The sequence below is a fragment of the Necator americanus genome, chromosome I (assembly GCF_031761385.1).
Source record: "Necator americanus strain Aroian chromosome I, whole genome shotgun sequence".
In the NCBI taxonomy this organism is placed as follows: domain Eukaryota; kingdom Metazoa; phylum Nematoda; class Chromadorea; order Rhabditida; family Ancylostomatidae; genus Necator; species Necator americanus.
This window is the reverse complement of record NC_087371.1, coordinates 2,726,898-2,750,055: the sequence shown is the minus strand read 5'-3', so window position 1 is coordinate 2,750,055 and position 23,158 is coordinate 2,726,898. Positions and strand designations below refer to the sequence as shown.

The 23,158-nt window shown below is 42.0% G+C and overlaps 2 protein-coding genes across 2 annotated transcripts; one reads left to right on the top strand and one right to left on the bottom strand.

The window, feature by feature from the left end:
- Positions 1 to 2,475: 2,475 nt before the first annotated feature.
- Positions 2,476 to 7,408, top strand: RB195_004289 (uncharacterized protein; the record flags this gene model as incomplete). Its single annotated transcript, XM_064181898.1, has 7 exons — positions 2,476 to 2,499; positions 2,782 to 2,830; positions 3,094 to 3,188; positions 3,330 to 3,420; positions 5,973 to 6,064; positions 6,205 to 6,295; positions 7,389 to 7,408. The coding sequence occupies 7 exons, from the start codon at positions 2,476 to 2,478 to the stop codon at positions 7,406 to 7,408; spliced, it is 462 nt and encodes a 153-aa protein (XP_064033325.1).
- A 1,107-nt stretch (positions 7,409 to 8,515) lies between these two features.
- On the bottom strand, positions 8,516 to 22,117 carry RB195_004288 (uncharacterized protein; the record flags this gene model as incomplete). Its single annotated transcript, XM_064181879.1, has 24 exons — positions 8,516 to 8,622; positions 9,954 to 10,023; positions 10,130 to 10,237; positions 10,294 to 10,392; positions 11,665 to 11,804; positions 11,926 to 12,026; positions 12,081 to 12,146; positions 12,210 to 12,262; positions 12,329 to 12,430; positions 12,801 to 12,970; positions 13,070 to 13,166; positions 13,230 to 13,335; positions 14,303 to 14,453; positions 15,367 to 15,481; positions 16,106 to 16,198; positions 16,758 to 16,826; positions 17,014 to 17,139; positions 17,214 to 17,406; positions 18,481 to 18,606; positions 19,170 to 19,365; positions 19,428 to 19,560; positions 19,615 to 19,713; positions 20,476 to 20,630; positions 21,958 to 22,117. 24 exons carry the CDS (start codon positions 22,115 to 22,117, stop codon positions 8,516 to 8,518), a joined length of 2,835 nt encoding a protein of 944 aa, XP_064033324.1.
- Positions 22,118 to 23,158: the final 1,041 nt, after the last annotated feature.

The following is a 23,158-nucleotide window of genomic DNA, read 5'->3' as shown; positions in this document are numbered from 1 at the left end:
AGTTTCAAAGATAATCGTTTTCACTTAGTTAAGAACAGACTACAGTATTAAGGGCCAGAAATGCGGACTCGGACGAGTTTTAAAGTAATTTCCAGTTGAAATAAGACTAAATATACGACCAAACATAGAAAAGAGGTAACAAAAGGCATGTTTATCGGCGAAAACGAGCCTAAACGGGAAAATGGGAGAAGCATCGACGGAACAATTCACCAAAAGGTTTCCTTAACGGAAAAGTTGGTCGAAGTGTACGGTACACTAGTTTGCCATTAGTCCATTTCCTTAATTTCTTTCGTATATTTGAAAAAAGAATGAACTGACGTTCTAAACATTACATATCCCGCAAGGCACTTATCTAAGGATCATTGTTTCCTAGCGAAGCTGATCACACCACAGCAGAATCTAATTCTTTTTTCAATCAAGAAATTTTTTTTTGAAGAAATGCTTTATCATAAACACATTGATAATTCTTTGAGCAATCGTGCTGCACTCTTCGATAACCGTCAACTCCAGATGACTCCTACAAAATTTTTAATAAAAATACTCCGAACAAGTGTGAAAGTGATTCCACAACTGTTAGTCCAAACAAGTGAACAAGTAAATAAACAGTCATTTCATCTTGCAGAACTGCTCTTCTTCGCTACTACGCTACGCTAATTTTCCTCCGTACAGTATCAATTATAGAATCTATAGCCGTTTGATCACGCTTTTTCACCTATTCTACGTTTGGACATTCCCGAATTCCTCACATTGTTCCAGAAAGAGATTTCAAAGAAAACGTCGTTCACCTTATAAAGTGAGATTGTTCTGGCATCGATTTCGTTTCTCCCTCGAAGCATGACGGATGATAACCGGGAGTTTCGGAGCTTGCGAAACATGCTAAGGCCTGCAAATATTCTAACTGATCATAAATTTTAAACTCTAGGAGAAGGTCAGTGGAAGGAAAGTTGGTGGAAGTTGATGCTAAATCTGGAACTCATCAGTAATGAAATTGGTCCATTGGGTACAGAGTTTTGAAGAAAAGTAGAAGACATGTAAACGAAGACTGAGGTAATGTGGAATTCATCTGTAAACGGTGAAACATGATAACTTTTCAGAAACGCCTCTCCTACGCTATGTCGTCAATCTTGTGATACGCTGTCGCTAAAGAATTACATAAAAAACTGACCTACCGTATTCGACCATTGAGACATGAGCTTACCTTCCAATTAAAAATCGCTGCATCTGGGCATGAACGCGGTGTCAAAACCCCATATTGACAAAAAATACATGAAGCACGACTGGCGTGATGGGGTCAAACTGCACCACTATGACATTGTAACGTCGAATAGTACTCTTCTCCTAAATGAGAAAAAAATGGTCTCAGTCAGAGTTTCTTGATCTTCTTAGGGCTAACAAGGCTGCTTTTATTGGGATGCCAGCTCGCTGGTGAGAGCGCGCGAATCTGGCTGCCGTGCGCGGTCGTAGATTATGGAGACGGGGGTGGTTCCGCTCATCTCTCCTTGCATCACTGCAAACACCTGCCTCCAGAATGCCGTTTTTTACGACGCCATCTATTGCAACGCTCCACCCCTTGCGCCGTCTCCTCCCTGCGATTCGTCGAAAATCAATCCGGACTGGCCCGATAGGCAGTAAGGGGCGCTACGCATGCAAGAGTGGTGCGCTGCAATAGAAGGCATCGTACAAGACAGCGTTCAGGGGCCGGCTGCTTGCAGTGATTCAGGGAGAGACGAGCGGAACCACATCGGTCTCCATAATCTACGATCTCGGATAGGAATACTCCACTGAAATCCCAGATCCCCAGATTCGTGGTATGCTGCCTTTAAGTTATCGATGTGGCCGAGTCAAAACGACGTACAACTCGGTGCAGTTGCGAAGCGGTGTGGTGGAGCTAGAAGTTGGAATCGAGGTGGTTAGGTGATGAGATTTGAAGAGAACGATAAAATTGTTCATTCAATTTTTCAAATTGATTGCATTGTACAGATCTCTGTCGAGAAATACATCCTAGAGTTTTTCATTTCTCGTGTCTCCAGCGAGTGCTGTTTTTACGGCTAAGGTCATGTTCTTTTGAGAGTTCTTAGCATTAAAAAGTTTTGCGTTTAAATTCAGAAACGATTGCAGTTACAAAGTAATATCATGTTCTTTGCCGTAACTTAGAAAAATAACATGTGATCAATCAATATTCCATTGTCTTAAAACTTGTTTTTGATTCTATATTGTCCCAAGCATGGTTAGCGAGCAATACGGACAAGCTAACGTTTTTGTTGAATATGAATAAATAAAATGCATATAAATATTTCGAGGCAATTCCTGAAAGCTTCAGTTTGCTATTTCACCACAATTGCTTCTTCTCACCAGCTTCTGTTTTCTTTAATGCTTAAAATTCATGGATATACATTTCGTGTTGTGTTTTTCGCTATCCTTTTTCTAGAGGAATCCGACTTGGTTTCCTTTCCTTCACACACGTGATCTACCACCATGTCAAAGGTTTTCACGGTACTGGTAAGGGATTTCTTACGATTAACTTCAATTTCGATATTTTTTCGTGGATCTTCTCCTGTTTCGGTCAAACACAGTCAGACGCGAACGCTTTCAACCGTGCTGGTGTGGTGCGTGCTTTTTGACAGCAGGTCATGGTGCACTAAAGAACCCGTAATCGCAACGAAAAACGCTGATATCGACTAGTCGAAGAGAAAAGGCAGCAGCGACCGCCTGGGCGGCAACGCTTCGCATCAGCTTGGTTGAACGCGTTTGACGATGACTGTCAACGTTCGATGATTTCAGGTTTTTTGTGGGATCATTCTCCACTTTTCTGTTTCCGAGCTTCGCTACGGTAAGTCGACTCCATAAGCACTGAGAATACCTGCCATAACAAAATCATAAGGAAAAGAAGCAGCAGAAAATCCCATTGGTTCATAATTTTTAACGCATCATAGATGTATGGAGAGAGGAAAAGTTAGCACAAAAATTACCAGGAAAGTCACTTAGCAACGCTACCTTCAGGTGTTCATATTCTTAGATCGAGAAATATTCATAACAACCACATTTTTTCTTTATAGCCATCAGCATTCTTGAAATCGTCAGTTACACGTTTAGATCCATGGACAAAAATAATTCCAGCAGAATGTGGCGAAAATAAGGTGTACAGAACTGGTGGTGCATGCGAGCCTAGTTGCTATGGCACCCCTAGAGTAAATCTTTTTCTCCTAGTTCAACACTTTCTTATTCTTATGCTTTCTTATCACAGTACAGGAAAAACCAAAAACATAGATTGCAAATGCTCATACATTTAGAACACAACGTTCTGAAATAGAATGAAATCTGGTTTTCAGTTCTGCACAATGCAACTTATTATTGGCTGTTTCTGTAAGGAAGGCTTCTATCGCACCATTGACGGCAGATGCGTTGCCGACTGTTCGGATGGTAAGATCCGTTTTATTTTGTTGAATTTTTTCGCAACTGCGAAGTCATTGAACGCGACCTCTCCATTCCTCTCCAAAATTTAAACGACTTGTGTGTTTTAGGAAAAATCTCGAAAATGGTTCAAACTACTTGCTCGATCGAGTGCTTATGTAATATTGGTGATCAGAATGAAAGCTCATTACTTTTACATATCGGATGAATCCTCGTTTTAAAGCTCAAAACCCTATCAACTTCTTCGCTCTGCTGTCTTTTTGTTTGAGCCCAATTACTAAGGCGAGATGGACCTCAGGCCGTCCAAATTGGTGTGCGAGGTCATTAGTGCAAAAATGTAGCAAAACAATTTCGATTTTTCAAGAAGTAAATGGGGCATTAAGAAGTATTTCATGGCTGTGGCGAAAGCACGCATAATGTTTAACAAAATGGGGGCGGATTTGTACAGTACAATTATGTAAAAAAAGGCAACCCTTTTATTCAAGTTTGAATACTCTTCATATGTACTTCTAGTATTTTTATTCAGAAGATCCAGAAGTGCACGCGAGCACTGTCATTCACCTTGATCACCTTGACTCCCGTTGATCTTCGAACTGGTCGCGCGGGCGCCAGTAATTCTTCCATTTCGTAGCCAGAGTAGCCCAGTGGTTCCTCCTTTCGCGTGGGACACGAAGAGCGTCATATTTTTCTTTGATGGACTTCGTGAAGAAGTCTGACCATTGGGTCGGCGATCTTCCTGTAGTGCGCTTAATATCGCGGGAACCCAGTCGCTCACGGCTCTGGTCCAACGGTTGTCGTTAAAGGGCATTACGTGTCCAGCCCACCTTATTTTACTTTCCTTGGCAAACGCGGCGGTATCTTTAATCTTCGATCGCTGACGTAGGAGAGAACTTCGAATGCCGTCATTCACTTGCGTGAAACGGGATACTCCTAGCATCACTCTCTCAATTGCGCGTTCAATGACGCTCACCGCGTTTTCTTCCTGCTTGCGAAATGCCCAGGTTTCCGAAGCATAGGTCAAAGCAGAAAGTACGGTGGTGTTGAAGAGGTGAGCACGGAGCCGGGTGTTCCTGGTCTTCTTCACTACATCTTCGATGCTCTTGTACGCTCCCTAAGCCGCTCGTCTCCTCCTGCCCAGCTCGGGGGTCAGGTCGTTCATCATGTTCAATTCCCGACCCAGATAAACGTAGCTGATGCATTCGGGTATGTTCGTTCCGTTGAGCGTGAATGGGGCATCCGAGACCCATCCGTTCCGCATGAACATCGTTTTTTGTAAATTCAGCCTAAAGACCGATGTATCCACATGTTTCGTCGAATTCGGTCAGCATTCGTTCCGCTTGGCTGATGCTAGGTGTTATCAGAACGATGTCATCAGCAAACCGCAAATGGTGAAGTTGCCGACCATCAACCTTCACTCCCATGTAGTCCCATTCCAACTTTCGCATTGCGTTCTCAAGGGTGGCTGTGAATATTTTGGGTGAAATTGTATCACCCTGTCGGACCCTCTTCTTCACGTCAATGATGATATTCTTGTAGAATGGCGAAATTCCGGTCGTGAAGTTGCTGTACAATTCTCGAAGTACCTTTATGTACTGAGTAGGGAAGCCTTGGTTGTCCAAGGCTTCTACGACCGCTTCTGTCTCAACTAAATCAAAGGCCTTCTTCAAGTCGATGAAGGTGAGAGAGAGCGGCATCTTGTACTCCCGTGATGCCTAGATGAGTTTCGAAGCACTGTCATTAACAAAAACAATTTCAGTTCTATGGTAGGAAATCCCAGAAAGAGTCCCCATTTGATTTTTCTATTGGTCACTGAAAGAGGCAAAAAGAAGCACTACAAAATATTCGAAAGTCCGGATTTAATCACAGTGGTGGAGAAAAAAACGTTAATGACATGACTCTCACAAGGTCGAGCAAGAACAACATGAAGCACGGTGCGGCTGCGTAAGCGGCCACGCTCGAAGCGGCGCGGTGGAGTGGGCGGTTGCGAACGCAGTTGGACCTTCGCGGACTACGGCGATGACTGGCGCTAGCAAAGGTCCTTCCGCCTACGATTCTTTCGCTCCGCCGCACCGACCCGAGAGCAGCAGCACACATAACTGAACCGATCTTCACGTCGTTTCGCCTCGACTATAACTTTACAGTCATATGCGAACTGGGATAGTTTGAGTCGTTCTGTAGTGTTCTTAACTAAGTAAAAAGTAATTAAATGACGCGTTTGACGATGACTGTAATTGGTCAGTGATTTCGATTTCTTTGCGAAATGATTCTCCACTTTTCTGTTTTCACGCATCGCTACAGTAAGTCATTTTCACAGGGACTAAGATTACCTGTCATAACAAAATTATAAAGAAAAGAAGCAGCAGAAAATCCCATCGGTTCACAATATGGGACGCATCATAAATGTATAGAGAGAGGAAAAGTTAGGACAAAAATTAACAGGAAAGTCAGTTAGCAACGCTACTTTCAGGTGTTCATATTCTTAGATCGAGAAATATTCATATCAACCACAATTTTTTCTTTATAGCCATCAGCCTTCACGAAATCGTCAGTTACACGTTTAGATCCATGGGCGGGAAACTTTTCGACCTGTGGCGAAAATGAGGTGATCGGAACTGGAGATTTATGCGAGCGTAGCTGCTATGTCAATATTGAAGTAAATCCTTTTCTTCCCGTTCAACATTTTCTTATTCCTATGCTTTCTTATCGTAGTACAGGAAGAACAAAAACACAGATTGCAAATGATCACATATCTAAACTACAACGTTCTGAAATAGAATAAAATCTGGTTTTTAGCACTGCCCACCGGCACATGAACATGCCTGTATCTGTAAGGAAGGCTTCTATCGCACCCTTTTCGGTAAATGCGTTGCCGACTGTTCAGCCGGTAAGATTCGTTTTCCTTTGCTGATTTTTTTTGCAACTGCAAAGTCATTGACTGCACAGTCATTGACTACTTGCTCGATCGAGTGCTTATGTAATATTGGTGATCAGAATGAAACCTCATTACTTTTACATATCGGATGAATCCTCGTTTTAAAGCTCAAAACTTTATCAACTTCTCCTCTCTGCTGTCTTTTTGTTTGAGCCCAATTACTAAGGCGAGACGGACCTGAGGCGTCCAAATTGGTGTCAGCAAGGTCATTAGTGCAAAGATGTAGCAAAACAATTTCGATTTTTCAAGAAGTAAATGGGACATTAAGAAGTATTCCATGGCTGTGGCGAAAGCAAAGGCTGTGGCGCATAATGTTTAACAGTAATGTGGGCAGATGTTTACAGTACAATTATATAAAAAGGCAACCCTTTAATTCAAGTTTGAATACTCTTCAGATGTAGTTCCGGTATTTCCACCCAAGAGAAGAAGCATCTAGAAGAGCACTGTCATTAACCAAAACAATTTCATTTCTGTGGTAGGAAATCCCAGAAAGAGTCCCCGCCTGATTTTTCTATTGATCAGTGAAAGAGACAGGAGCGAGCACTACAAAACATTTGAAAGTCCGGCTTTAATCACAGTGGTATAGAAAAAACGTTAATGACATAATTCTCGCAAGGGCAAGTAAGAGCAACGTGAAGTACGGTGTAGTTGGCTTTGTTCTTACTGCCGGTGTAGCCGTTAGCGGCCACGCGGGACCCTCGCGGACTACGGCGATGAATGGTGCTAGCAAAGGTCCCTCCGTCCTCGATCCTTACCACTGCGTTCCGCAGCACCGCTCTGTGCGCAGCACACACAACTGCACCGATCTTCACCTCGTTTCGCCTCGACTATAACTTTGCAGTCATATGCGAACGGGGATGGTTTCCGTCGTTTTGTTAAGGAAGATTTATTAACCACATGTCAGCTTTATAATTTTTTTTGATACTGATCTTTTAGATTTAGCAGAAAGAATCATTCTATTTTCTTTTCCACAGACTATGCGGACACAACAGTAAATGAATCAAAATTCAGCTCTGTGTTACACTTGGCTTGACAAATATTTCAGATGAGTTCTTTGGTCGTTGATCGTTCTCCGCTATCGCCTTCACTCCGACTTCACTATGTAACCTTTTTCGCCATCAGAAGCCAATTTGGGGTGAATAACTCATAATATTTTCTACCGAGCATAAATACTTCTATTTCAAAGCAAAAACACAATCACTCAAAAATTCCTCATAGCATCCATTAGTACGTACATACACAGATAATAACGGCGTAGTTCTATAATACCCATCAATAGATATGTTCAAAGACAAACCACTCCATCTCTATGTATTCGTCGCCGCATTCGTAAAAAGGAGTTAGATAAACAACAAATGAACTCATATAATTGGCCTGCGTTCTGATCCGTACATACTTTACTACAAAGTAGCAGTTGCAGCCAGTGCGAATACGTCACACTGTCAAACTGACGCATGAACTTTTGCAAGAAAAAGCTCAACGGTGGCCACACGTTCCTCAATGTTAGCCTTCCACGGATGTCGCCAAATGGCAGCGTTAGCCTCATCGGAAGTAAATGTTACAGAGATGTGTATTTTGTGAATGCCAGATTTCCCATGGGATATTCTCTTTTACTACTTTTACGCATACAATACACCGTTCTGAGACCGTTATCCACCGTAACCTTCTGCGCAAGAGCCCTGTCTTTCTTCTCTTCCAGTGTAAAGTGCTGTAAGAACACTTCGTACTACCGACCTCTCACCCTGTGCAGGATAAGCAGAAAGAAAGTGTTCCATGAAGTTCTTGTTAGAGGGTATCATTTTGTCCTTCATGTTCTGTTTAGAATATGCACCTGGACGTTACGGAAGGGTAACTATCCTCCTCTAGCCTTTTTTTCCAGCAACCTAGAAGCTCAATGCGCTCCGGTTTTCCATCCAGCACATTGAAACAATTGTTCATCTCTTTTCAAGTGGACCAAACAAGGAGCAGACGTTATTGGATTAGCAACGAAGCAAGAAGAGCGTTTTTAGAGTCGGCGTTTGATCAATTGTATCCACGATGAAAGGAATAGCGACCGTTGATGCCACCCGTTGTCTCCCATTTGAATGAAAAGCGCAGGACAAAGGAATTAAGCATATTCGGGCACAAAGAGCCAACGAGAGCAATTTTTTATTTCAAGCATGAGTAACTGTGTTAATTATAGATCCCTCCACACTCAGGAACATTGGTTGCATGATCACAAACTGATAATCGTCCGTTGAATACAGTTCCTGGAGCACAAGGTCGCTCAAGCCATTTTCCTGCAAAAAAAACATTGCACAAGAAAGAAACATTCTAAAAACTATCTATTAGTTACTATTAGTTGAGGGTTGACGATACAATATATCACTCTTGATTACTAGTTACCTTAAAAATGACGACCTGGTCTCCATGGACAAATATAGAGTTCGAAATGTATATTAGTAGCAAGAGGATCTCCCTGCTCAGTTATTCGTCATTGTCCTGGGAAATCACGCTTGTTTCTACGGAGTTAAAAAAAACAAACCACCTTTATGCACGTGGGCGTGAAAAAGCCAAGGAGTTCTCTTCAGCAAGTTCTATTAGTTCTTATTCAAGTAAAACAACTGAATAGGGTGCTGAGAGAGTGGGAGTGTGCACGAGATAGCGCGTTCTAAGGTTCCTAGTAGGAATAAATGTGTGAACAATTTCACGACGATTAGAGGATATTGAGTAGGGATACCCTCGTAATTTTGAAACCCACAGAGACTCAACATCTTCAGTTTCGAGATGCACTGCCTTTAAAAGCAAAATATCATGAAATTAATGACTTGCAAACGGATAAGTAGTGGTGTAGTTCACGAGTATGCAGACGATCGTGCTCAATTCCTACTACAAATCCAGAAAAGGCGTGAGAGGCGGCCTTAACTGCCTCTACGGTGCAATTTGTGAAGAGATAGAACGCAGGCTATTCCGACGTCGTTCAACGTCCGCTCTCCAACTAACATAACTCCAATAAGGAGCAGCAGTCAGCGGGTGTAGTGCAGCCGGTAAGAGGTTGGACGATCGACCGCCCCAGTGCTCACTAAGCCTTTCATCCCTCCGGGGTCGATAAATTGGTACCAAACTCGTCTGGGAGGATAAAACGCTGACTTGACACATCGGCTAGCCACCGCAAGTCATTGTATAGGCCAGTTACGCGTTCGTAAACCTCAAACGATTCTGAATTGAAGTGAACGTGATGGCGCATCTCAAGGGGATTGACTAACTCCAGGCTCTTTATCCTTATCCATATATTCATCCTTTATCCTTTAAGCAACAGCAGTTCCCCAACCGGCATAATCGCACTGCTAACGGCCACTGTTTTACTACCCGTAATAGGCTGTATTGTAGATGATACGGGTGCAACACCAGAACTACCTTACACGCTTTTTTTTCTGGATAACTACGAGGATTGAAAGAGACTAGACTCATAATCATAATCACATCACCACATCGGAGGAATGGAAGGCTTAGTTGGCACTGGGGAGGTTTCGAACCATCGATTATGTTGCCACAGCGGACCTCTTTCCGATTGCGCTACACCAACCTTTTTTTTTAACCACAAGACCTTCCTTCAGAAGAAATACCTCACCATGAACACATTGATAATACTTTGAGCAATCGTGCTGCACTCTTCGATAACCGTCAACTCCAGATGACTCCTACAACGTTTTCAATACGAATAATTCAAACAAGTGCGAATTTGAGTCAACAAGTGTGAGTCCATACAAGTGAACGAGTAAACAAGTAAACAAGTATTCATTTCACCTTGCAGAACTGGTTTTCTTCGCTACAATTTCCCTCCATACAGTATCCATTATAGAATCTATAGCCGTATGGGCATGCTTTTTTCACCCATTTTCCGTTTTGGCATTCCTGAATTCCTCACATTGTTCCAGAAAGGGATTTCAAACAAAGGAAATATCGTCTACCTTATAAAGTGAACATTGTCCTGGTATCGATTTCGTTTCTCCCTCGAAGCATTTCGGATGGTAACTGGGAGATTTGGAGGTTGTGACACATGCTAAGGTCTGCAAACTATTTTCTCAATTTAGGCGATAAGAGCGAAGGCGTTAAAATCCTTTTATTATATAATTATTATAATTAATTACTAATTTTTAGTTCCAAGAGGAGGTTAGTGGAATGATAGCTGGTGGAAGTAGATCCCGAAACTCGGAAGTCATCAGTATGGAGTCTAGGTTTCGGGTATGGAGTTTTGCAGAGAAGTAAGAAACGTACGCACGAGCACAGGTCAATTCACCTGCGAACGGGCAAAACATAGGAAATTTTCAGAAACGCCTCCTCTAGGCAGCATACCACGAATCTGATGTGGTGGAGAAACCGTGGAAAACTGACTGCTGACCGTGTTGCAGATTACGAGATCTGGGTTTGTTCTGATCATCTCTTCTCTTTTTTCTTCGTAAAGAAAAAGAAAGAAAGAGAGGAAAAGAAGAAGAAAAGGTGTTGAAGAGATTTAACGACGATTTCAGTTGCAATACGCCGCATCCACATTCAAGTGGGTAAAAATCAGTGTTGTCTTCTCGCCACCCCATTCAAGTGAAACCAATGATTAGACTGCTGAGAGGATCGGTACACGCGTAGATAGAGGTACCTTGTACGTTTATCGTAGTAACTAAAGCGGTTCCCACGTCGTTTTTACGACGATTAGAGAAAGAGACGAGCGGAGCACCATCCCACATTCCACAATCTAAAACCTCATCTCTAGCTTTCACCGATTCCTCCAACACGTCAGATTCGTGGTATGCTGGCTTTAAAGAGAAAAAAAACAAGACTGGATAATCAAATAATCAATTTCACTCTAATATCGAATGATTAAACAATTTTGGGCCGTACATTGCGGAAATTGGCGTGGCTCCGCCCATCCTCCCCTAATCGCCCTAGAAAACAGCGAGAGAACGGCGTTTGTTCCTACAAGGTACGTTAGAATACGTCCCCTACACAGGCTCCAATCCCCTCAACAACCTATTCATTGGTTTTAATTGAATAAGCTGGCGAGGAGGCATCATTGATCCTCGACCGCTCGCTCGTGGATGCGGCGCGTGCGCAATGGTGGCGCGTCGCAACAGATTTCGTAGGAAAGAACACCGTCTTTCACGCCGTTTTCTATGGCGATTAAGAGAAAATGAGCAGAGCTACGGTCGTTTCCGAAATCTACAACAAGACCCGTACGGTTTTTCTGGAATCTCCGTCAGTTTCATGAAATGCTACCTTTAAAGAAATATGCGAAAACTTCATCAATAGCTTACCCTACCGTATCCGACCAAAATGAGACATGAGCTTACCTTCCAATCAAAAATCGCTCCATCTGGACATGAACGTGGTGTCCAAACCCCATATTGACAGAACATATATGAAGCACGGCTGGTATGATGCGGTCGAACTGCACCGCTATGACATTGTAACATAGAATAGTACTCTTCTCCTGCAAAAGAAAAATGTGGTCCCAACCAGAGTTCCCTGGCCTTTTTAAGGGTTACAAGTCCGATTTTATTCGAATCCGCTCTTTCTTCTTTGTAATGAATAGGAAAACTAGTGATTCAAACCTCGTTCTTCCCTCACACAGTCATCATTTGTGCATTTTCCGTTAACAAATTGTTTCCCATGATCGCATCGAGCTTCAATCCATTCACCCTTATAGCAGGTCCTGAAAAGATTCGTCAGAAACTTCAACACGTCCACAAAGACAGCACTATCTCACTTATAGACTCCGCATTCTTCTGATGGCTGGAAGCTCCTTTCGACGCATTTTGTCGATGAGCACTTTCTATAATTTATGCAAATTGTACACAGTTGTAAAGTCTTATTTTATCAACAAAAAAAAACCAACCCTTTTGTACAGGTCCTCTCTTGAGGATCGTAAACACTTCCAGAAGGGCAAGCCTGGAATAATCTCAGAACTCAGACTCACCCGCCGAGATTCACACTAGAAAACTGCCGCTCGCTTACCATGCTATAGAATTTTCCCGACGAGTCACACTTCCAGTATCTGGAGCAGTCGTATCGATCGGCTACAGTGATGTGTCCATGACATGACGGGGACACGAACTCCTTGAGTATATCAATAAGGAAGTTTGAGGAAAATATGTACGTAAAGGCACGTAAAATTCTGATTCCTATGATTATTCTGCCACTTATTTCTATTATTTTCTTTTTTAAACTTTATTATTTCTGAATGTAAAGCAGACGATTCCGGAAGCTTCGGCAAGAAATACTTCTGGATCAAAATTAGCCAAATTGAGATCGGTATCACTCAGCGACCCCTGATCTTAAAATTCCCCATGAAAAGAATCACTGGGCTACGTTAAAATACATGGTTATAGACCAAGTCAAAGCGCGCTCCCAGCCGTTCTTGTGCCAAGTTATCACCATTGATCCTCCAGATCCAGAATGAGCAGATGCATGTCCCATAAAACCTCACCGGAATAAAGTGATATTTGGGTGGAGCCGACTCAGGCGCTGAAATACTCTGATGTGATCCGGCGGACTGGGACACTGCTGGACTATCGATTGGCGTCGGTGGTGGAAGCACTTCAGGATACTGCTGTGTTCCTTGACATTCACCGAGCACGCAGTTAAATGTGTTTGCATCTGAAAATCCGAGTAGAAGAATTGAAGAAAAAAAGGAAAAGAAAGAAAAGAAAAAAGAATTCAGAAGTTAGCTCGTAGAATTTCATGAGCAACATTTACCATAAATATATCCAGAAGGACATTGTAAATCCACCCAACTCCCATGTCGACATTCGGTAAGGCGATCACACATAGACGGATCTTTATGAATAATTCTCTAAACACAATGGATTCATTTTAGAGAGGGTTCAAAATGGTGTAAATTCCTTCCTTGTGTTACCTCTCCATTTCTGCACTGGACCTGTATGGACGATGAACACTGCCAGGTGTTCCCTTGAATACAAGTCTTCGTCGACGCATCGTAGATCGTGTCTGGTTTATCACACCTGCAGAAAATTTCGAATAAGAAGTAAAGCGGAGTAAGAAATCATTTCAAACATAAAAAAGTAAAAAAAAATTAAAAAATAAAATAAAAAATAAAATTCGCGAGACTGGGATGGAAATGTGGATGCAATAAAAATATAACATTGTTAAATTATCGGTATAATCGAGTGAAAATGTCATAAGGCTCACGAACTGCAGCCTTGGGTGGTGTTAGTAAGGGTCCCAACTCGATCCTAGCCGTTACACTCTACCGTACCGCTTCAAGCGCAGCCGCTTGTGCAACTACACCGAACTTTTTTGATCCGACTGTATCCCAATTTCCCCCTATACCGCATAGTGTGAGCAGGGCGAAAAAAAAGAACAACAAAAAAGAAAACAAATCACTTGTAAATAAAACCAAAAGGTAGAATGGTCAAGTTTATCCTTTAGTTGGAAAAAGGAGTTACGAACTAATACATCGAGTCAATCTGACTCTTTTTTCTACAAATATTTTTTGAGGCGAAGGAGATTTGAGCAGGATATCACATGTTGTCCACCACTACGAAAATCCTTAGGGATACGGGAAAGAGGGTCCCGTTTCCCATGGCTCACGGCGGTTCTGCTCAGGTTCGGCGGCACAAATCGTTTTCACGATAAATTCTACATGCATCACATTATGCTCGAAAACCTAATGTAGACCACATCCGTCGAAGGTCCTGGGACGAAGTTTGAGTATCTCTGGAGGCCTCTTGCCACGCTGCCATCTATTTGACTCAACATGGTGTCTTGCTTCTAGGAATAAGTTCTCAAAACACAGCTGCGCTCAATTTGTAGAATTTTTTCCGCTAAAAATCAAGAAGAAAATCCTCTTCCTTTATCGTAGGGAAGATTAGGAAGTTACAACCGAATCTGGATAGTAAATTAAAGAATATTAGTTGATTTTGTGGAATAATTATTGATCAGTATGTGGGATCATATTTTTTGCCAAACCTTCTATAAACCCATTCTTGATCCACACAGATATAGTAGGCCACGCAATCCTTCGGATGAGGTCGTTGATCTCCCGGTGAACATCGTGCAGGGTAATGCAATTGATTGATAGGATATGTGTTTGCCGATGAGAAACAGTGAGAACATGCCACTGTAAACATGTAAACATCGATACGGTCATTCTACTGCACGACAAAATGGATTAAAGGCATCACCCCACAAATCTAATGTGGTACGGATTTCAGCTGGAGTATTCGTATACAAGATGGGAGACTACGGAGAGGGGAGTGATTCCGTCCATTTCTTCCTAATTGCCGTAAAAAACGGCCCGGAAGATACGGCTTCAGGCGTTTTGGCGCACTATTTTGTACAGGGAGTTCGACTGGAGCGCGCCAGCCTTGTGCGGCGCCGCATCTTCCGGGCCGTTTTTTTACGGCAATTAGGAAGAAATGGACGAGATCACATCCCTCTCCATAATCTACTATGCCGTATACGAATACTCCACCTGAAATCCGTACCACCTCAGATTCGTGGGGTGATGCCTTTAAGGATAAAGTGCACGGCAGTGATCAATCCCACTAGGGATTCGTCTACACCTCCAACTTCAATTCAGAATTGAGGAATCACTTGAGGTTCACGAACACGTGTCTAGGAATATTCTTGATGAGTGCCGTGGCCAACCGATGAACCAAATCAGTGTTTTCATGCTTTTAGACAAGTTTTGTGTGAATTTATCAACTCCGGAGGGATGAAGGGCTTGGTTGGCATAGGGTGGTTTAGAACCATCAATCCGAGAGTCATAGCCGAATCTCTTACTGACGCAGCCACACGAATTTCTAGCACAGAGATTTTCAAAGAAAACTCGGGGAGGAAGGAGAAGGAGAGGATTCATCAACGCCAGACACTTTATTCTTTTTTTTTCTTGATCTTTCGCTTTCGTAAACCTCAAACGATTCTGAATTGAAGTGAAGGCGATGGTGCATCCCATGCGGAATGATTAACGCCAGACACTTTATCCTTTATCCTACCCCACATATGACCTCATTTCCTCTCCAAGAACATACCTGCGGCATAACCGAAGTTATCTCGGCACTGTGCACTGTAGTAGGAGCCATTCATGCAGATTTGATACGTGACGCAGTCGGCGGACGGTATAGCGTCACCGTTCAAACAATGATTCTAGAAAAAAAAACGCACACGAGTTGTCCAGTTTTTTTTTTCAAAAAAAAAAATGCATAAGGAGCTGAAAGCCTACTAAACTATATCTACAGTTTTCAATTGGCACCTATCAAGGTTTTTTTTTTACAAGAAGAAACGTTAGTTAGAAGTGAACTTTAGATTTTTAGACTTTATATATAGATATATATATATATCTTATCTATGTTTACAAGCCACAAGCAAGCACCAAAACTATACTACCGTAGTCGACTCCACTGCTGATCCTGCAACGCACAGGACAGATGCAATTATGTGGAACAACCGCACACAAAGGCCGCAATGCGGCAACACACGAGAAGAAAATCATCGCTGGAGCGTGAATTCGACAACACTTACATGGATATGAATAAAAACGTGGCCTAATCAGATTCTAGTAAGAAATCCTTAAGAGAACCCTATCAAAGCAGTAACTAAAGCATGTCTATCCACGTTTTGTAATATACTTAGGGTCACTGTTGCATTTTACCTTAATAAAAAAAGTAAATAATTCGTAAGAATCACGAGAGTTCTAATTTTCTTTAGTCAAATGGTAGGTACCATCCTTTACAGTTAAGTGTTCTCAGAAAAAAAAAACAGAAAGCACACCGGAGATGGATGGGACGACATTCCACAAGTGGAATCCATGACACACATTTTTATGTGGACATCCCAGCGAGAGTTCGGTGGACAGGAGAACATCTGAAGGAAACAAAATATAGAAATATAGAAATAAAATAAAACATAGTATAATATTAGTAATAAAATATAACGCACATAATATAAAATAATACATAGGAAATAAAACGTAGAAAAAAGAAAAAGATTAGAAATTAGAAACGTGGAAGGAAATCCTCAACTTTGTGGGTAGTTCTATAGAAGTTGTTAATTATTTGTGTTTAAGAATAGCTCATTTGTCGGTTACCCAACAGTTTCACTGGAAATAATACTTTGCTGTGAATTTCGCCAACAAAGGGCAAGCAAACAAACAGCACGCGTTCCGGAGAATGCGCCGCGTCTAGTCGGCTGAACACGCTTGGGGTCGACTATAGTAGTTCTCTCCTAACTTAACGTCACTGTTAATGGCCAGCTGCGAAAAATTTATCAAAACTTCTGGAATAGTTCCCTAACTAAAAAATAGTGTTTAAATCATTAAAAAATAATTTTCTTGAAAATAAAATAAACATAATAATAATAAAACAAATAAAAGTATCCAGATTAACTGAAAAAAAGCGAAAAAAATTTTCCTGTCCGAACATACCTCATAACGTTCACCAGTACAGTGCATATAATCCCGACAGTTCAGGGGGAAGCTAGAACCGTGGACGCACTGAAAAAAAAACAAAATATATTATAAACAATATGCAAACTTCCAAAAAGCTTTATCTCACTAAATTTCAGATTTTTAGGTCCCACGGAAGTCTAAAATGAGAAAAACTAAAACAAAACAAAAGTACAAGTACAGTATACACTACAGTACAGTACAGTACAGTACAATACAATACAAAAGCACTTACAGTTTTTGGCACAGCACAAGTGTAATCATTCTGACACACTTTCGTGTAATCATTAAACGCTTGTCCAGACCCGCATCTCTGCTGTTCCCAGTTCAGCTGATTATTCACACGAACACACACATAGTACTGTAATGTGATTCGATCGCTTCGAGAATCACATCCATTCAGCGAATACTCGGGGGAAAAAAAAACTCGTCTACCTCCCCACATAAATCACCCGGCCGTCGTTCACCCTCTCTGCAAACGTCACATCCGTTTGCGAACTCTTTCGGTGTACATTTTCCGTCGAACACCATTCCTTCACCGCAGGAATGCAGTAGTCCAGCTGATCCTTCACAGTAGACGAATTGACGTTGACATTTCCCGACCGAAACCGATTCCCATTCATGTCCTCTGAATATTTATTGATTACGAAGCAATAGGGAAAATAGTTCGTGGATGGTTCAGAAAACGTATAGAGATTATCTAGAAAGCACTAAAATGATTCCAATGATTTTTCACTGAGATTTGTTATCCTCACATCTTTTGACGTCAACACGACGGAAGGGCATACACGTGCTACAGTAAAGTCAAAACCACATGAAGCTCAGTACAATTGCGCAAGCGTCTGCGTTCGAAACGCTACAGTGTAGCGTAGCTGTAAAAATCGAGAGGGGACCTTGGCTAGCGCTACTCATCGCTACAGTTCGCTGAGGTCCCATCTCGATCTCAGTTCTAGGTCCACTGCGCCGGTTTGTGAGTGTAGCTTACGTAACCGCACCAAACTTCAGAGCTTAAAGGCAGCATACCACGAATCTGAGGTGGTACGGATTTCAGGTGAAATATTCATTTACGGGATCGTAGATTATTGGGAGAAGGGTGATTCCGCTCATTTCTTCCTAATTGCCGTAAAAAACGGCCCGGAAGATACGCCTTCGAGCGTTCCGGCGCGCTATTTTCTACAAAGAGTTCGATTGGAGCGCGCCAGCCTTGTGCATGCGCCGCATCTTCCGAGCCGTTTTTACGGCAATTAGGAAGGAATGGACGGGATCACCCTTCTCTCCGTGATCTACGATCCCTTGTACGAATACTCCACCTGAAATCCGTACCACCTCAGATTTGTGAGGTGATGCCTTTAATATCGTACTATCCCGGCTATACATGTGCTATGTACCCCATGGCAAATTTTGCATCCCTAGTAAAGTATGAATTACCCTGGAATGAGAGCAACCTCATGTGTTTTTTAGAGTTCGAATCCCTTAGCCTTCAAACCTTTTAGCCTGGAGAAGAGACACCCTCAAATCCAGATAGCCTCTAAGCTCTAAGTCAGATCTAGTCGGTTTAATGTGCCAGGATTCCAGTAACGAAGACCGTAGAAAACGGTCGAGAACACCGATTTATGCTCAGAAACGTTTTGTGATAACACGAGAAGTATTTGAACATGAAGCGCTAATCTACTCCTGAAAACTTCATGAAACTACAAGTTACCGACAAATTCCAGACATCGCGCATACATCACCGTTGTTCCACTGTCTACACTTTTCCTGGTGACGATCGAAAACTTCTCCCGGACCGCAATGAATAACATTCGGTTGTGGATTACACATTACATACCTGAGAAATAAGAAATTGAAGTTCAGAATAAATTCAAACGTAGATAAGCGTATTTATTTCTACTGAATGCGAAGAGCTTCTTCTCCAGATAAATTCCAGACCCAATCCATAATTAAATCAATTGAAATCAAATTATCAGTTTAGTTCACACAGTTGTAGTCAGGACAGTTATAAACCCCAAATTTAAATCCGGACCCAGAATTATTTACCTAGGTGACCGTGACGCAACTACGACCCAGAATTATTTACCTAGGTGACCGTGACGCAACTACCGTAACATGCTCCTGCGTTTTCTGCGTGAAATACCCTCGCTCCTCCTTGAGCTGCGACAGAAAATCAGCGACAATTGTGTGATGTTGTGCGAAAGGCTGCAACAGGCGGTTCATTTAACGCCTTCAAGATGGGGAAGGTGTCAGCTGAGGAATTTGTGCGAATTACAGTTGGTGCGTCGCGGTCGCCGAAGTCAACATAAGTACAGGCATTTCTAATTTGCCAAGAAGTCAGTCAGTAGTATAGCAATTTTTTATACAATGATTTTCTAAGATAATATTAATTTTACCCACCACGAAGCGCAATGAGTTTCTGGCTGATATTGATTCAGCTGGGAATTTTCTAGAACAGGAGGCAGCCTTGTTCCAAACGATCCTACATTACAAGATCTGTGCAGGAAAAATTGTCGAATCGGTGCGACCACATCAAGTCCGGAATGACAGGACCGGGGAGCACGTACACAATCAAGGTTTTCCGTCAATGTTTGACCTAAATGGCAACATAATCCATTCGGGAAAAAAATCAGCTTCCTGAGAAGTAGTTCTCCTTACCAGATGAACATAGCATGGATATCGCATCCCGTCTGTTCGGATGGCATATAAGAGCTTGACGAGAACATTGATCGTAACCAGGTCCATTATTCCCACGGTATATTCCAGCACCGTTAGCACAGAATGATTCACCCTGTTTGCGTTTCGCTTCGGCGGTTTTAGAGAATTACAGTACACATTTATTTACCTCAACTAAATGCTTTGTTTCCTCGTTGATTATGTTCAGCGCATAATCACGACATTCTTCGAATTGTTGAGCGGGTAAGCACTGACCGTTCATAAATACCTGGATCAATCGTTGGATTAATTTTAAAGTAATAAGTTTTTTTTTCAAACGATAATATTTCAGAATTAATTTCAGCAATCAATAATGCACCACAAGTCCGACTAACCCGACTATAACATTCTTTTCGAAGATAAGGTAAATAAAATAAAATAAATAAAAGTAAGATAAAATTATAAAAGATATCCAAAAGAAGTCCGACATTCCCTCTGAGTGAGGATTCTGGATCAACCTAGCTTGTTCTTTTTTTAACAAGAAGCCAAATCAAATAAACCAAATATGTAGATCGCCTACAGCAAACTTGCCCTTCTTTTTGAAATTTTATCGTAGGTAGGAACTTTTTTTAATTTTACAGAGTTTGAAGGCATCACCCCACGAATCTGAGGTGGTACGGATTTCAGGTGGAGTATTCTTATACGGGATAGTATATTATGGAGAGGGGCAGATTCCGTCCATTTCTTCCTAATTGCCGTAAAAAACGGTCCGGAAGATGCGGCGCGTGCACAAGGCTGGAGCGCTCCAATCGAACTCGTTATAGAAAATAGCGCGCCGGATCGCTCGAAGCCGCATCGTCCGGGCTGTTTTTTATGGCAATTAGGAAGAAATAGACGAAATCACCCTTCTCTCCATAATCCACGATCCCGTATAAACAACACTCCACCTGAAATCCGTGCCACCTCAGATGCGAGAGGTGATGCCTTTAATCCAGATGATAGGTCATTCTAAAGGAGGGACAGTGATTTGTTAAGCGTATAAATAACTAACGTAAGACTTGAACGGGCACGTTCTAACGACAAAACCATCACCACCGTTTCGAGCACATTCGATGAAATGAGTTGAACAGAGACCAAGTTGAACATATGGTCGATTGCCTCTGCACAACGTCCAAAGCCCATCGGCTCGAATTTGCAACGTTGGTCCTAAAAAATTCGAAAAAAAGGCGTGGAACGCTCCTTTACGCGTGCTACTTTACGCGGTGTACACAGTCAAATCCATACTATATGACTTATGGTGCAATTACGTATAGTCGGTTCAAAATGATATGAAGCACAGTGAAGTTTCGTAAGCGGCTGCGCTCGAAGCGGCGCGGCTGAGATGGTGGTTGAAATCGAATTGTCGTTGTGGACCGTCGCGAACTACAGCAATGAACGGTGGTGGCAAGGGTACTCAACCGATCCTAACCGTCACGCTTCACCGCGTCGCTCCGAGCGCAACCGCTTGCGCAGCTGCATCGTGCTTCATGTCGTTTTGATCCTACTGCAGGCAGCTCGCGATGGGACCTTTACTAGTGCCAATCAGACGTTGCGGCGTTGAGCGAATGTCCTCGCATGCCTCTTCGATAGCAGTGCGCTCACGGAATTCCACCACAAATTAGGTCGTATTAATCTATTGGTACAAGACTTGCCTGATAACTGAGGACCAGATACTTATTATAGTTACTTTTGGTAGTAAACGTGCATCCCTCCCATCGTTGACATAAAACACAACTTCGATCATTAAAGGAAGCGCATCAAGGAATTGACGTGGTACGGAAACCTCAGAGAAAACGTGGAGTTCGGGTTTTAGATAACGGAAACGTGCCCCCATCCCCACAATTCCCGTAGTCGTAAAAAAACGGCGTGGGAACCGCATTATTTCCTACGAAGCTCGTTGGACCCCGACCACTGTACACGTTCCGACCTACTTAGCACCCTATTTAATGGGTTTAGTCGGATAGGCTAGTAAGAAGACCTCATTGATCCCCGACCGCTCGCACGTGGACGCGGCACGCGCCCAAAGGTTGTGTGCGTGATTTCGTAAGGTAGAACGCCGTCTTTCTACGCTATTTTTTTCACAACATTTTGTTTTTATTTTCCATTAATCATTCATTTTATCTTTATTTTCCCTTTCCATTCTATTTTTACAAGGATTATTGGAAAATGCGCGGAACCACGCTCATTTCCGTAATCTACAACCCAAACACTATGTTTTTTCTGGAGTTTCCGTACCAAGTCTATTTTGTGATATGCTGTCTCTAAGTTGATCAAATTTCAAATTTTTTAGATTTAAGAAATTTTACTTAGGGTACTTTTAGATTGAGACTTTTGAGGTTCAATCAAGTTTATTCTCATGCAAGCGAAAGCAAAACTATGAGCAAAGTGTGGAAGAGATTACATGGTCCCAACCTTTTTTTAAATCAAACAAAATTTTGCTTTTTAAACAGAGATAATAAGAGAATGCACGGCTGCGACTCTCCTCATAACTCACCTTGCCATCCTCCTGCATTTTTGAAGTCAAAATTCCAAGATGCTGGGTGTTGTTGTTGTTGTTGTTGTTGGTTGTTCGTTGAATTAGGCCAATTTAGGGTTATAAGTAACGGATTGCAGCCAGCAAGTGGTAAAATACTTATCAGAAGTAGTAACCACATTTTGCTAAAAAAAAATTCTGAAAATAATCAGTCTTGACTGAGTTTTGTAAGAAGTACACAGATGTGAGCAACGAATGAGTTGTTGCAATCAAGTTTTTCCTATTTATGCTTGCTGCCTATGTCCAGAAACGAATCACTTCAAAAGGAATTTTCCGATGATTCAACCAGAAATTGCGTTCTCAGTTAATTTCAATTCTTATCGTCATCTGTGTCACCCCGTGTAGAACTTGAATCATTGCTAATATTGAAATAATTATTGAAATTTTCAGCAAAATTTCCTGGAAATCGAATTAGACTGGGACAATATGATGGTTGGTGATATTAGAGTCATTTTTGTTATGTGGATACCACTATACTACTGTAAAAGACGGATATTTAGAAAATTTTCACCTGCAATTCTCCATTTTTCGACTGGATGATGTTCATTGCATCATTTCTCGTGGACACACGGGACACTACCTTAGCTATGGAGGTCATGGATACGAAACACCATCGATTTTCGACCAGAACAGAGTGAAAAATGTTCTTATCGATCTGAGGATTCTTATTTGTCGATAATGACGATTGTTTCCGTGGCAAAATTGCTCTTCGTCCACAAATCGATGTGATCGATGATCACCGCGTGCCACATAGGATCCAGACTCAATCAACGAAGAAGATCATCGTCAAGAATCAACCAATTCTCCGGTTAACATTCGGAAGAACTACAAATCCAAGCCGGGTGCAACTTTAACCCTTTCCGGTTGCTGCTCCGATCGATAGGCAGAAGAATCAATCACTGTACGTTCTCAAATCATTTGGGAGTGAGTGGGGAGTGAGCTCGTAAATTTTTGTAACATCCACTTTGGGAGTGCAAAAAAAATTTCTACCTAGTAACTTTCGGATAGTTCTTGGATACGGTTTCCTTACTAACCTAGAATGTCTCTTAAATGTACCGAAGTGAGAAAAAAGCTCCGCTCTCATATTCACGTAACAATGATGTGTGGCACGTGAACAATGTTTTTGATCTACAATTACATTGTCCAACGGATCAATGTCTCG